Here is a 13,876-nt window from a genome sequence, read left to right as displayed (position 1 = left end):
CTGAGTTGTAAGAATTTGCACATCAAAAACAAGTACAGAGGTGGTTATAACACGAAACTAAGCTGTGACAGAAGTTTATTTTTTTTAATAAGTAGGGGAGCAGTCATATTGAGTAGTTTATTTCTTCTAATAATTATGTCTGTTTATAATATTTACATATATAGTCATTGCTCTCTGGGTAAGCACTGAAGAATAAACACATGGAACTTGTAACTTGACCAAATGATCCTGGCAGAAGAAGGTACTAAAAAAAGTAGGGTGGATTTATTAGCACAAATAATAGGACATATGGTGAGATAATACCAGGTAGAAGATGGCATAGACGGTCATATACAGTAACTAAGGAAGACAGACAATTCAACACTGTATTTTAAAATGTGAATTACTCAGTGTCCTGAAGAGACAAGTTAACTACATGAAACTAAGTGCTCTACAATCAAGATTGAAATGAAAGCTCTAGAATACAACCATATTAAATGATAAAAAACAGAACAGATCAAAATACCCTAACAGCAAATCAATAGGTTAGGAATTATCAGCCATGCCCAGCTTCATACATCACTACTGCAAAAGATACCAAGTTTCAAAGACAATAATTTATAAGAAAGGAACTTAAAAGTTTACCATAAAAAAAGTCAGCTCGACACTGTGGCTCAAGTTTGAAATACCCTAGTCTTCACAATCAGACCATATCCAGGCCAAGAGTCACCAGTCAACAACCCAGATGCTTTGCTTTTCCTTTAGTTCTCGTAAGAATGCTAAAACTCAGGGAAGTACTAATACTTAAAAATTAGGACTATATCACATTAAGAATCATACTACACTGGGAAGTTAGTAAAGTACAGAAATAATGAAGAAATTACCTAAACCATAGCCTTGATGTTTTAGGATAGGTTTATGTGAATGTGCAATAATAACTTATAATCACTGCTTACGTATGTTGTTCATCAGCTGCTTAAGGTGTTTGAGGATTTCAAGACTCATCCATACTAAATTTGTACTCATAGTTTAAAATTTTTCAGAAAATTTAATTAGTCAATTTTGGAATTAATGTTTAAACGCTCAAGAAAAATTAGGTTCCTAATTTTTTTTCTGTATGAATTTAATGAAGTGATCATTAGACAAAGTACATATAGTTTTCAGTATTCCTCATGTCTAAAGTCCCTCAGACAATGAAAGATTCTATTATCATTTTCCAAGTTCAAACTTCAGAAGAGAACGTCTATAATTATGAAATCCTAACAAGCCTTGCTAGAATCTAAAAGAAAAAGTTACTCTAAAAGCATTTAAGAAAGACAAAGCTTGAGTGGTCTTTTCCTACCAAACACAGTTATTGCTTGGTTTTAAAGACAAATGAATCATAACTTAGTAGGAATCATGTTTCCATGTTAACCACTTGGATGGATGCCATGATATATGACTGAGACTACTGGACACTCTCTTCGTCCAACTGTAGGATTTAAATTGTATTGAAGGTAAGTCCCCAAGACATAAAAAAGAATCTGAAGCACAAACTGTTGGCTCAAGAAAGAAAGGAAGACGCAAAAGGTCAAAGGGACCCCAAGAAAGCTACTATTTGACCAGTGGCCAGATCTCTATGACTATCATGGAACTGTGAGAAGACCTCTCAAAGAAACAAAAGCTTCAGTCATATTTAATCTGACACATGAGAATAAGTACAAAAAATTATTAAAAAATCACATGATTTTGGCAAATCATAATAAATATTTACCACACTCAGCACATCTTGGGTGAAAAAAAAAACAACAAAGGAAAAAAACGAACAAACAGAAAAAGAGTTCATCTGACTTGTCAGCGTTGTGAGTGTTACCTTCCTGGCATTTGCTCCTGAGTGAATGAAGGGATCGCAGGAAAACCTACCCCCTAAAAAAATAAAACCAAACCCAAACAAAACAAACAGAAACATCTTTGGGAATATAAGTACTCTGTTTGCAAAATCAAGCACAATTGTTAATTAATTAGATTCAATTAGATTCAAGCACTGGTATCACACTGACCTTCATTGATTATACAGCTTTTCAAATCATGAAGATAAACCTGAATTTATAAAACCCGATGGGGGGGCTGGTGTTCAGAATGGCGCCCAATATGGTCAATACTTCTATATATCCATAAACACCATGTTGATATCCTGAAGGTGTGGGCTTGAGTGGATGAGGGTGAAACCTGACCAGAAAGCTTTTCATGATTATGGCTTTTTTCTTATTTCTTCATCCCAATCAAAGTCTAATGGTTCATCATCTAGTTCCGGTAAAGTGAAGAGAGATGTTTTGGAAAGACTCAGTCTCTCGGTGGATCCCCCCAGCTGAAAAGTTTTCCTTTTCCTGCCAAGCACTGTAGCTGCGGTCACAAGAAGAGGGCTGGGGCCTCCCTCACCCAGGTTCTTACTTTCAGGAGGAGGAGGGGATTCTGATTTGGATTCAGAGGGGGAAGCAAAGGAGAAGTTTGCCAATCTCGCTAACGTGCAAGCACGAACCTTGCCACTTTTACTATGGCACGAAACCCCTTCCTTTCTGTCTCTTTCAGAAGCAAGATGCAAACGCCCAGTGTTGCTCCCAAGCTCTAAGTCAGGCTGGACAGCTCCCTTTGCAGGGCCACATTCCCTCTTCTCTCTCGGGCCGTCTCTGTCCGGTGGCTGCCGTGACACCTCCTTTGTCTTATCTTGCAGCTGAGCTGGGCTTCTGACTTCTGAGGTAGAGGCCAGCTTGTCTGGACCCTTCCCAGGCAGAGCTGCTTTTCCTCTTGCTCTACGTTGGGGAATTTCAGGACTCTGAACTGCTGTTTCACTTGTGCCAGGAGACACAGGGCTGCAATCTTCAGGAGAGTGGATCAGTTTTGACTTCTTTCTGAAAGTAAACTTTGCTAGTTTGGCCACAGGGGGACCCGGACTCTCAACACTTTCAAGGTGCGGCTCTTGCACCCGAGCAAGGGATTTCTGTCTCTTTCTTTTGGGAGTTCCAAGCACTCTCTCTGGGCTCTGTACAGGAGTGGGCCGAGGATGAGGAGAGCTTGTGGGCTGCGAGGGTGGCCTGGCGGGATTCCTGCACCACTCCTGGGCTCTCTCCTTGCGCAGCTTGTGCAGTTTCCTGGGGACGTGATGAGTCAGTACTGGGTCTGGCTCATCAGCAGATACTGCTGCTTCAGAAACCACTGCTGCCTTTTTTGCCTTTTCACCCTCAAGGCTGTCTGGCCTCAATGGAGCTTCTGTCTCTTCTGGTGTTGGAAGCGGTCCAGTTTCCAATTTGCTCCTTTGGCCTGGCTCCCTTTTTTCCTTACCCTGAGATTTGTTGTTGGAGATTTTCAAAGCCATCTCCCCCCGACTTGTTTTGGGTCTAGGAGACACAGGAACGGTGTTTTTAGGTTCCATCGGATGAGTTGCTATGGAGTCAAACTGGTCCAAACTGTCATCTTGGCTATTTTTGTGCTCAGCTGAATGCCTTCTACTTGTCAGTCTATCGGGCCCCAGATGGGATGGGGGACTGAGAAGTGGGCTTCCCCCAGGCCTGCCTCCGGTAGAGGACAGATGTGTGCTGCAGTTCACTTCCTGCTGAGCTGATGGGCTGAGCTTTGATTCTTCCCCTGGAACATCTCTCAGGGACCCTGAAGTCGTCTCTGCTTCCATTGCCCGTGGCCGGCGTTGACACACACTCTGATTCTGTAACCTGTAGAAGATAAGGAAAACGTGTACTGCTTTAATCTTTTCATTTCTTTATTCTCTGAGATGCCATCTGAGGGTTTAAGTCCAATATAATTCCGGGTTAATACCACATACAGTCCCTTAGAGCAGCAGTAGGAAATTATACTTTCATCAGGACAGAATTCAAGTGTTCTGATAATCATTCTAATTTGACCTAAAACGGTAGTAAAATAAAGAAAATGAGGTAGCAGGTTTGTGTACATATTTTCAGATCTCTCTGAAAGTCCATTTCATTCATTTTAGAATGCTCAGTCTTCTCTCTCGTGTTAAATGTTCTCCTACAAGACAGACTGGTGGCTATGTGCAGAGTCGCTGATTATGGACCAAGAGAAGTGGCTCAAGTTGTTTGGTAGCCAGTCCTCAGATCTGAACCAAAGTGAAAGACTATAGTTTACGAGCTCCTCACATCTCTTGACTTAACTGAGGTACTGAATTTTCGTGCATCTGAAAAATCACCTTCCTCAGGAGTAAACAGACTGTGACTCCTCCACGCTGTGGCCCCCGGCCCTCTGGCAGCCACCTGCATGGTAGACCTCCTCCAGGCAGCTGTGACCTCTTCCCTGCCTAGCCCAGCCACGTTTCAGCATGTGTTCTGGGCAGCCACTCTCCATTAGACTGATACAGAGTTGAAACCTACTGACCTGCCCAGAAGGCGGAGCTCATCTTGTGATATTCGTTTTAAACTGGAATAATGCCAGAGGACCAATTTCTAACAGGGATTGTAGCTTCTCAAAAGCATGTCCCTTAGAAAGCCCCTCCTAACAACCTAGAAATGCCTCCTCAGTATAAGGGGCAATATGACTGCTTCCATGCACTAAATCCAAACAGAAACTACACCAAAAAGCAGATGAGTAAATTATTCTAAAGGTCATGGGTAATCATAGAAAAAGAAACAGAAGAAAATATGTTAAAATTAAATGGATTTTAAACTTAAATATATTTAAATACATTAACATGTTAATAATGATAGCTCTCTCTGGGAAATAAGATTATGTCTGATTTTTTCATTATTAATTTATTATTGATACTTTCAAAATACTCTGTGAAGAATGTGCATTATTGCTTACAATTGGGGAAAAAAATACCCGAAAATTATTTTGGACTATAGTCACTGGTAGAGTTGGGAATATCAATACAGGAAAACCTAGGTTCACTGTAGTCACAGCCAGACAAAGGCAAAACAAAAAAAAACCCAAATAGCTTTCAAAATTACTACTATCTAGTATACTTTCAGTATCAAATTGAGGTCAGGGATACTCGTAATTGTTAACGCTCCATAACTTTAAAAATTTATGGGAATTTTAAGGGTAGAATAATTTAGCCCTACTATCTTAGTCTGATTCTGATGTGTGAAATTAATTTCTCCACTGTTTAAATTCTGCATTTTACTATACCTCCTAAGACATCTTTACACACTTTTTGTTTTTGAAACATCTTTATTGGAGTATAATTGCTTTACAATGGTGTTAGTTTCTGCTTTATAACAAAGTGAATCAGCTATACATATACATATACCCCCATATCCCCTCCCTCTTGCATCTCCCTCCCACCCTCCCTATCCCACCCCTCTAGGTGGTCACAAAGCACCGAGCTGATCTCCCTGTGCTATGCGGCTGCTTCCCACTAGCTATCTATTTTACACTTGGTAGTGTATGTATGTCCATGCCACTCTCTCACTTCTTCCCAGCTTACCCTTCCCCTTCCCCGTGTCCTCAAGCCCATTCTCTACGTCTGTGTCTTTATTCCTGTCCTGGCCCTAGGTTCTTCATAACCATTTTTTTTTTTTAAGATTCCATATATATGTGTTAGCATACTGTATTTGTTTTTCTCTTTCTGACTTAATTCACTCTGTACGACAGACTCTAGGTCCATCCACCTCACTACAGATAACTTAATTTCGTTTCTCTTTATGGCTGAGTAATATTCCATTGTATACATGTGCCACACCTTCTTTATCCATTCATCTGTCGATGGACACTTAGGTTGCTTCCATGTCCTGGCTATTGTAAATAGAGCTTCAATGAACATTGTGGTACATGACTCTTTGAATTATGGTTTTCTCAGGGTATATGCCCAGGAGTGGGATTGCTGGGTCGTTTTGAGATGGGTAGAACAGCCACCATTTGAGGCTGGCTGTCACTAGTAAAGCATTTTCCCAAAGAAAAGTGATAAAAATACAAACAGCTTTATTATTAACATGTGCTCTCCTTAAGAAATAGAAAACTCTTTCCCAAAGGGATAAACCCATGTGCTACTGGGGGTTTTCCCTCTTGCTAAGCTTGGCTTTAGAGTGTGTCTTGGAGGCTCCTTTGCGGAGCACCTGGCTTTGCTGCTGTGAGGATCAGCTCCAGAACATGCCCTTGCATTACAGAGAAATACCAGAAGAAAAAAAACATTTTAAAGGCCACTTTAAGGTCTGTTTTTTAGACCATCACCTACTCTTTTTTTGTTTCCCTTCTTTCCCTCCAGGAGGGTCATCTTGAATTTGGTAAGTCCAATTGCTATTTTTCTATCACACAACACAGGTTCTGAGCCTCACATTCCTTCTTTCCTGAATCCAGCATGTCAGCTTAGGGTAGTCAAAATGACCAGGTTCTGGCCACTCAAAATGAGCAGCCTTTCCAAAAGCAAAGCCAAACCCAGGACAGGCCTGAAAAGGATCAGCTACATCAAACTATAAAAGAACCAGAGGAAGAGCTTTTATCGTGAAAAAGCCAGGAGACCAAAAAAAAAAAAAGAGTCTGATTTTAGACAAAGTGCAAGTTTACTGCAGGCTGGCACCTGGGTATTAGTGGGACAAAACCAGTCCCCACACTTCCCCAAAAGGCTGTGCTGAGGTTTTATAAACAGAACAAGAACACTGCTGGATGAAGAGAGTGAGCAAATAGGAGAGAAATGCCAGGAAAAGAATTCTCAAGGTTTTACTTAAACAGTCAATAATCTCAGTGTGCTCCCCAAATTCTTGCTGTGCAGCTGCTCTGCTCCCACATGCCCTCCATTCACCAGCCCCCAGCTTTGAGATCAACACCCGTAACCAGATTCAGGTCAGTCATTAACCCACTCACACGAACAAGGAAGAGGCCCGATGGACACACTTGCCATTCCTCACTCTTGCTTCACAGGCACAGACTCAAAGTCAGGCTTTTTAGAAGCTCATGTATTTAGGGAGCATGCAAACGTGAAAGTTCAGGCAAAAATTTTTTAGGTAATGTGTGTGACACATTCCTTCCCACATGTCCACATTTTAACAAGTCACTAGAAAGGGGAGTTTTGAAACATTGCTGTTGTCATTCCTGAGTTGTTCCCCTGTAGGATGAAAAACAGTTCCTTCATGGTCTTCCCTGGTGGCAAAATCCCAGTGTGAATAAGGCCATAAAATCAGTCATTTATTCAGTATTCCATGTGAGGCACTATGCTGAGTCCTGATACTAAAACAGAATATTTAAAATAAATGTCGGGACTTCCCTGGTGGCATGGTGGTTAAGAATCCGCCTGCCAGTGCAGGGGACACGGGTTCGAGCCCTGGTCTGGGAACATCTCACATGCCGTGGAGCAACTATGCCCGTGCACCACAACTACTGAGCCTGCGCTCTAGAGCCCGAGAGCCACAACTACTGAGCCCGCGTGCCACAACTACTGAAGCCCATGTGCCTAGAGCCCATGCTCCGCAACCAGAGAAGCCACCGTGATGAGAAGCCTGAGCACCGCAACGAAGAGTAGCCCCTGCGCGCCGCAACCAGAGAAAAGCCTGCACGCAGCAACGAAGACCCAATGCAGCCAAAAAATAAATTTATAAAAAAAAAAGAATAACAGTTCCTTCTTTAACATAAAATACCTCATTCTCACTGGGGAGTTTTTTTTAGTCTGACTGTTAAATTGTAAATTTTTAAAAGTCATGGATTGGGGCATGTAGGGAAGGAAATCGTGATGCTGAAGGGAAAGTCAGTGCTGCTGCTAATGGACCAGGAAGGCCTTTCCTGGGTGAGAGTCAGTACTTCCACTTCTACTTCTGTAACCTTCCCAGTGTGCCAGCACAGGCTGGCCTGAAAGCAGTCTGGGTCTCTACCTGCGATTTTCTTCTACCAGAGATACATAATGACTAATGATCAAATATTTATTATGCTTTGAAGAAAGCTTTACAAACAGTAAGAAAAGAATTAAAATATTAATAAGCACTAAGATTCTTTATGTAAAGGCCATTGCACATGTCCTCTCCCGGTGATGAAAAACGATACAGCCAAGTTATAAAATATTTTGTGTCTGGGTCTGGCCCAGGATGGGATAGGTCACTCCCTTAGAGGCCAACTTCCTCTTCCTCAACAGCAGTCCCAGCCACCTCTCCGAATAGCACTGCTCTACTTCTTATACTGAGCCAAAGAAAGAGAAGAAGACAAAGTGGCAGTAAACAGGATACAGCCCATTCACCAAGGTTTCTTGATGGAAACTGTGTGTCATATCGGGTGTAAACTGTAGGTGGCACCCCTTGGTGCTTCTCATATAATCAGGACCCAGTTTATTACATATAGTAAAGGACCAGTCAGTGTTCTCCACGAGGCTCACCAAACCAGTAAGCCGAGGAAATGCAGCTGTGGAAGGTGGTCTCCAAAGAGGCGGCCATCAATTCCCTCTTTCCTATATGTCTATGCCACTTCTCCCATCGAGAGGTGGTGTCCATTTCCCTTTACCTTGCATGTGGGTTGACCCTGTGACTTGCTCTGAACTACAAAATGTGGTAGAAGTGATGCTGAGTCAGCTCCGGCCCAGCCCATAAGAGGCCTGCAGCTTCCACTTTTGCTAAGCTACTTGAGTCCTAAGCTACCACCTCAGAATTCTTACTACCTTACCGTAGACAGAGCCCAGCTAGCCCCCGGCCATTTAAGCCACCCCTGCGAAGGCACCACACATCATGGAAGATATCTTGGATGTTCCAATTCCAATTGAGCTCCCAGCTAAATAAATGCAGGTGTATGAGTGACCCCAGCTGGCACTATGTGGAATGGAGATAAGCCATCCCCATTGAGCGCTCCTGAATTTCTGACTCCCAGAAAAGTGAGCACTAAAAAGTTGTGGTGTTTTTTTTGTTTTGTTTTGTTTTGTTTTTAAGCTTCTGAGCTTTGAGGTAGTAGATTATACAGTACTAGATAACTGAAATCCCCTACTGAGAGTACAGACAGATTTTCCACTTACTTGATACTTCTTCCATTTCACTAAATGCCAAACAAGCATTTTCCATCACATGCTTTTCTTGGTTTTCTTTTCTCACCTTTCAAGTCTTCTTAGCTCTTCCCTTAAGAGGCTGTGCAGCTCCAGCTTTTCCAGAATAAGTTCACACTGCTTCTGGTACTGCTCCAGAGGGTTATCAGGAAAGGATGTGTGGAGTGCATTCACACCTCCCAGCAGAGCACCTCCCTGAAAGGGTGAGAAAATGGGAAATGCCAGGGAGAGTCACCAGGCTAGCCTGCAGACAGGAAGTACACACTAGAGGCCACTGATCCCAGATGGCTGAGACCAGCCCTCTACACCCCCATCACAGTATCAGAATTACCTGGGAGCCTTTTTCAAATTTCAGTGGTCCTGTCCCTCAATTCCTGGTGGCATGCATTGCTCTGAGAAGCCACACTGTCTCTAGTGGGACCATAAGCATCTCCCAGGCGTGTTGAGGAGAAAAAGGATTGAGACCCACTGCTTTATACCAGTGGGTAAAGCAATGCTACTGATGCAGAGACTGTTTCTATGACCATTTTTACCCCTTCTTTTAAATAGTTTCCTTTGGATATATTTGCAGGAATTACTAGGTCTAGAATATGATCATTTTTATAACTCCTGATAGGCTATAAACTGTCTCTTTTAAACAATGCTTGTAACTAGGGTTCAAACATTAGGTACAGGGCTTCCCTGGTGGCGCAGTGGTTGAGAGTCCACCTGCCGATGCAGGGGACACGGGTTCGTGCCCTGGTCTGGGAAGATCCCACATGCCGCGGAGCGGCTGGGCCTGAGCCATGGCCGCTGAGCCTGCGTGTCCGGAGCCTGTGCTCCGCAACGGGAGAGGCCACAACAGTGAGAGGCCCGGGTACCGGAAAAACAAAACAAAACATTAGGTACAAAATATCCTTACCTGCATGGAGGACTCCATTACCGACACCACTGTAATAGCATCTTCCAGAGTCACTGTGTCACGGAACATCAGGCGAGCATGAGCTAATAAGGTGCATTTGAAATTATGGAGAATTATTTTTATGAATTTTTGAGGTGATAAATGTAATACTCTCCTGGATCCCCCCTATTCCGACACTGTATTTTACAAATGAGCTACTAATAACAAATACATTTTACTAGAGCAAGCACATAAGTCTAACTTCAACTAGCTTTAAGGTTGTTTCTCTAATAATGGGCCTAATCCTTCTGCACAGCCCATGGCAGTTCTGTGTATTTACATGAAAAGGTACTCTGGGCTCCAGCAAAGAAAGGTGCTATGCGGCATATATTTAATATTCAGTGACTTTTAATCCTTACTTTCTAATCTATTATAAATCATACAAAATTAAAATTAATATTCATTTCTCATCTCTGGTACATCTCTTTATCTGTGAGCTTTTCAAAACTGCCAAATTTGCAAGCCTGAATCTTGGGTATTTCTTGCCTTAATATTCGTTATAAATCCTTGAAAAAGTGAGGGAGGCACTTTTGTTTTATAGAACTTTTTGGTAAGCATATATTATATCATCATATGATACAGTCAGCTCATGTGAAAAAAAATTAGGATTGTTTAATAAGGGCTAAATGTAAAAGCCAGTATTAGAAAAAAAAGAAAACATCTGGAGACGCATATTAGCTGCACATATGCATGTAAGTCTCATACCTTAGGGATGGGATAGAGCATGGTACTGTTAATTCAGCATTATTGTGCTAGTGGTGGGCTGTGAGTGGCAACTGTTGAGAAATAACCCAGGGTGCTATATAGGAAATATTTCCCAGTAAGGGAGTATTCCACCCCAAATGCTAATAGAAGCCATTGAGAAACAAAACATCCATAAATGAGACTTTCTAAATGAATGATGTCTTAAGTTATGGGAGGTTCTGAGATGTCACAGAGATTCCTCTTTCTGAACGACGCTTCGTTCCACTCAACATCTATAATCCGCCCCCAGAAGAGTGGTTTCATAGCTCCGAGTTTTTACTTTTTAAGCAACCATGACCAAGCACCTCAGAGGTCATCCTCACTCATCTCTGAATTCACGGTGCCAAGCCCCATGCCTTGCTCACACTGGACACCCAATAAAAGTATTATCTGCTGAAGGAAATAAACCTTCTGCTAATCGTATCAAGCTTTCCAGCAGGCGGATGGTTGTCCGGGCAGCGTTCCGGGAATCGCTCTGCCTCTGCATCTGGTAGTACCGGAGGAGAACTTGATTACCCTCATCAGACAGTGTGGGCTGCAGATTCCTAATGAGGCAGAAATAGGTTTTCATCTTTTCCATGCTCCAGAGCTTCTCTGATTTGCTTGGATAACCTGTATATATCAGGTATTGGATCAGTAATTTCTAACAACAGGCAAACATCTCATATTAAGGGTTTTGCTAAAGTTCTTGTACTCATTTTTAAAAAGATAACCTTCAGGTTTTGTGGCCATTGAAATCTAGATGTGTCTCTGCATATAGTTCTATAATAAACAGTCTTAGGCACTAAGCTTAATAAAGGTAAGCTTCCTACAGAGGTTTAAATTATTCAGAATAATTCTGTTCTGCCATATACAGAAATAAATAGTACTTGGTAAATCTAAGTTTTTGACAGAAGTCCCACATTTAGAATTCTGTTTCATAAACTCAGTCCATTTTTTTTGTGTGCAAGAGGTGAACCACGTGGTAATTATATATCATAAGGTTGCCCCCTTTCACCACAAAGGACACATTTACCAACTTTAATCTCATCAATGGCAAGCAGAGAAAGACCCTTTTCCTTCCGTTTGTTATTCTGGGCTCACTAACTGACTCGTTTCACTGCTTTCTATCTAAGCCTCTCTCTACTGCCCATTAGTTACAGTACCTTGGGTATTTATTTAATTTTCTTCAAGGAAAATTTCATTTGTTACGTCTACTTTTTGTCAATTTGAATGATTTGTTCGTCTCCACGTACCTTTGTTTTCTAAGATAAAGGCAGAAATTATACGATCCCAGTCTTCATTCTTGGTATCAAGCAAAACCAGGATCAGGTCGAATCGACTTAAGAGTGGGCTGCCAAGGGCAATGTTCACTGATACAGACTCATGGGGGTCGTATTGGCCTTTGGGGTTGGTTGCTGCGAGGATGGTGGTCCTTGTGTTCAGCTTGCACACGAGGCTACCAAAAGAGAAGGTACAATTCACTGCCTGTTGGGATTCAAATGAAAAGCAAGATTAAACCTGTTAATAGGAAGGGACTGCTCTTGCACCTTGAAAATCTACACTCATGTGAAAGAGAATGTGAATGATACAAACACCAAGTTCAAATGAAGGACATTTACACTAGCCTATCTTGAAGAGAAGTCAGTATTTAACAAACACTTCTTATGCCCTGAGTATGAGCAGACCCCTCTGCTAAGGGGTGTTAAGAGGTGTACAAAGTTAAACCACACATGCATACTGCTCTTAGGGAGCTTGCAGTCCACTAGCTATAATGGTAAGACAAGGCAGAATATGGTAAGTTCTAGAAACATAAATTTCCCAGGGGAAATAAAGATGATGTGTATTCATCTATGTGGATGGAAGAGACACTCAGAGAAACATTACGAAGTAGTTTTTGAACTGGGCCTTTCCTGACATCTGGACTTGTTCTGTGCGTTTACCTACTTTGTTTCGGTTTTCTAAAAGTGAAAGAAACAGGATGAAGGGAAAGGGAGGGAGGGAGGGAGGGATAAAAGAAGAAGAAATCAGGAAAAAGAAAGGTTGATCAGCATAGTGTTTTTGAGGAGCAACAGTGAAGGGAAGGCTGCGGAGGAGGGCTGGTCAGATGGGGAAGGACCACGGACGGGACACATGGGAGAGACAAGGGCAGTGGCCCAGGAAGAGGCACTCAAGTCTTCAACAGAGCAGTGACAGGATAGACACGGAGGTGACATAACTTAGATGTTGTTTTTAAACTTGTTTATGATGGGCAAGCCCTCAAAATAATACGGCACATTCACTGACAACAACGAGTACAGCATTCTTTCTCTGTAAAGTTGTATGCTCTCTGGTGATGACTGTTTTCAGTTACAGCGGCATGTCTGCCTCTCAGCAGTCAAAACCCTGGGACATCGGCAAACATGTGCTATGTCTGTTAATCCCTGATCTATTTCCAGTTGGCTCTAGCAATTACCTCATGCCTGAAGACTGAAAAAGTTTGAGAATTTTTATTTTTGGTAAATGGCACAAGAAGACACAGAAGAGAAAGACAAACGAGGCACTTTCACTGAAAACTAAATCCTCTTTTTAAAAAAATTATTGATAGGGAAAAATTTTGAACAGAGAGTCCACATCTTAACATTTATGCACCAAAATGACTTTGTAAAGGCAGCTGTTTAGAACTCAGATTCAAGTTTGCCATAAAAACAATGTAATAAATGGTCCTTAACTAATCCCACAAAAAGCACATTTAATCCAATACTGAAGCGAGGCTGTTTGCATTTATCATAAAAAAGGAATATTGCTGCAATACTGGCAATGAAACAAAATACAACTGTATATGAATTAATTTCTCAAAAATTATTTTCTGACAGGTAAAACTGATTGTTCTTCCTTTCTCTGATCAAGAGCTATTTACAAGCCATTTCCTGTGTGCAGAGGACTGTACTGAGAAATGAGAAGGGTGTATAGCTGGTCCCGGCCTTCAGTTAGTTTACAATAGGACTGCTGGAGGATAAGGAGGCTCAACACAGCGCTTGCCAGACAGTACGTGTGCAACGGAAGCTGGCGTCAGCGTCAGTGTCCACAAAGAGAGACTTCTGTGGAGAGGCCTGGATACGTGTAAGACATAGACTCTTAACGATATCCATGACGTGAGAAGGAAAATGAGCAAGCCAAGACAGAAAAAAGGTGGTGAGTTATTCCTGAGGTAACTGGGAAAAAATGAAAGGAGAAGCTTAGGGAAGGGGGCTAAGGAAGATTTATATGTGAAGAAAACAGGTTTCCTGAGGGGCAGCTTG

The 13,876-nt window shown here is 41.9% G+C and overlaps 1 protein-coding gene across 3 annotated transcripts in view; it reads right to left on the bottom strand.

The window, feature by feature from the left end:
- Nucleotides 1–46: 46 nt before the first annotated feature.
- The window catches only part of MCM9 (minichromosome maintenance 9 homologous recombination repair factor), an 82,804-nt gene continuing 68,974 nt past the window's right edge, over nucleotides 47–13,876 (bottom strand). For 2 of the 3 annotated variants that reach the window (XM_004264847.4, XM_033418589.2), the window contains 5 exons: nucleotides 11,852–12,054; nucleotides 11,025–11,228; nucleotides 9,834–9,916; nucleotides 8,982–9,127; nucleotides 47–3,683 (listed from right to left, as the gene is read on the bottom strand). In XM_004264847.4, coding sequence (XP_004264895.2) covers nucleotides 2,210–3,683; nucleotides 8,982–9,127; nucleotides 9,834–9,916; nucleotides 11,025–11,228; nucleotides 11,852–12,054 — 2,110 coding nt within the window. In that variant the 3' untranslated portion in view covers nucleotides 47–2,209. The remainder of the gene's footprint in view (nucleotides 3,684–8,981; nucleotides 9,128–9,833; nucleotides 9,917–11,024; nucleotides 11,229–11,851; nucleotides 12,055–13,876) is intronic. The other variant, XM_033418590.2, reaches the window with a different exon arrangement.

This window comes from Orcinus orca, chromosome 12 (assembly GCF_937001465.1).
Source record: "Orcinus orca chromosome 12, mOrcOrc1.1, whole genome shotgun sequence".
In the NCBI taxonomy this organism is placed as follows: Eukaryota; Metazoa; Chordata; class Mammalia; order Artiodactyla; family Delphinidae; genus Orcinus; species Orcinus orca.
This window is presented reverse-complemented; position numbering and strand designations above follow the sequence as displayed.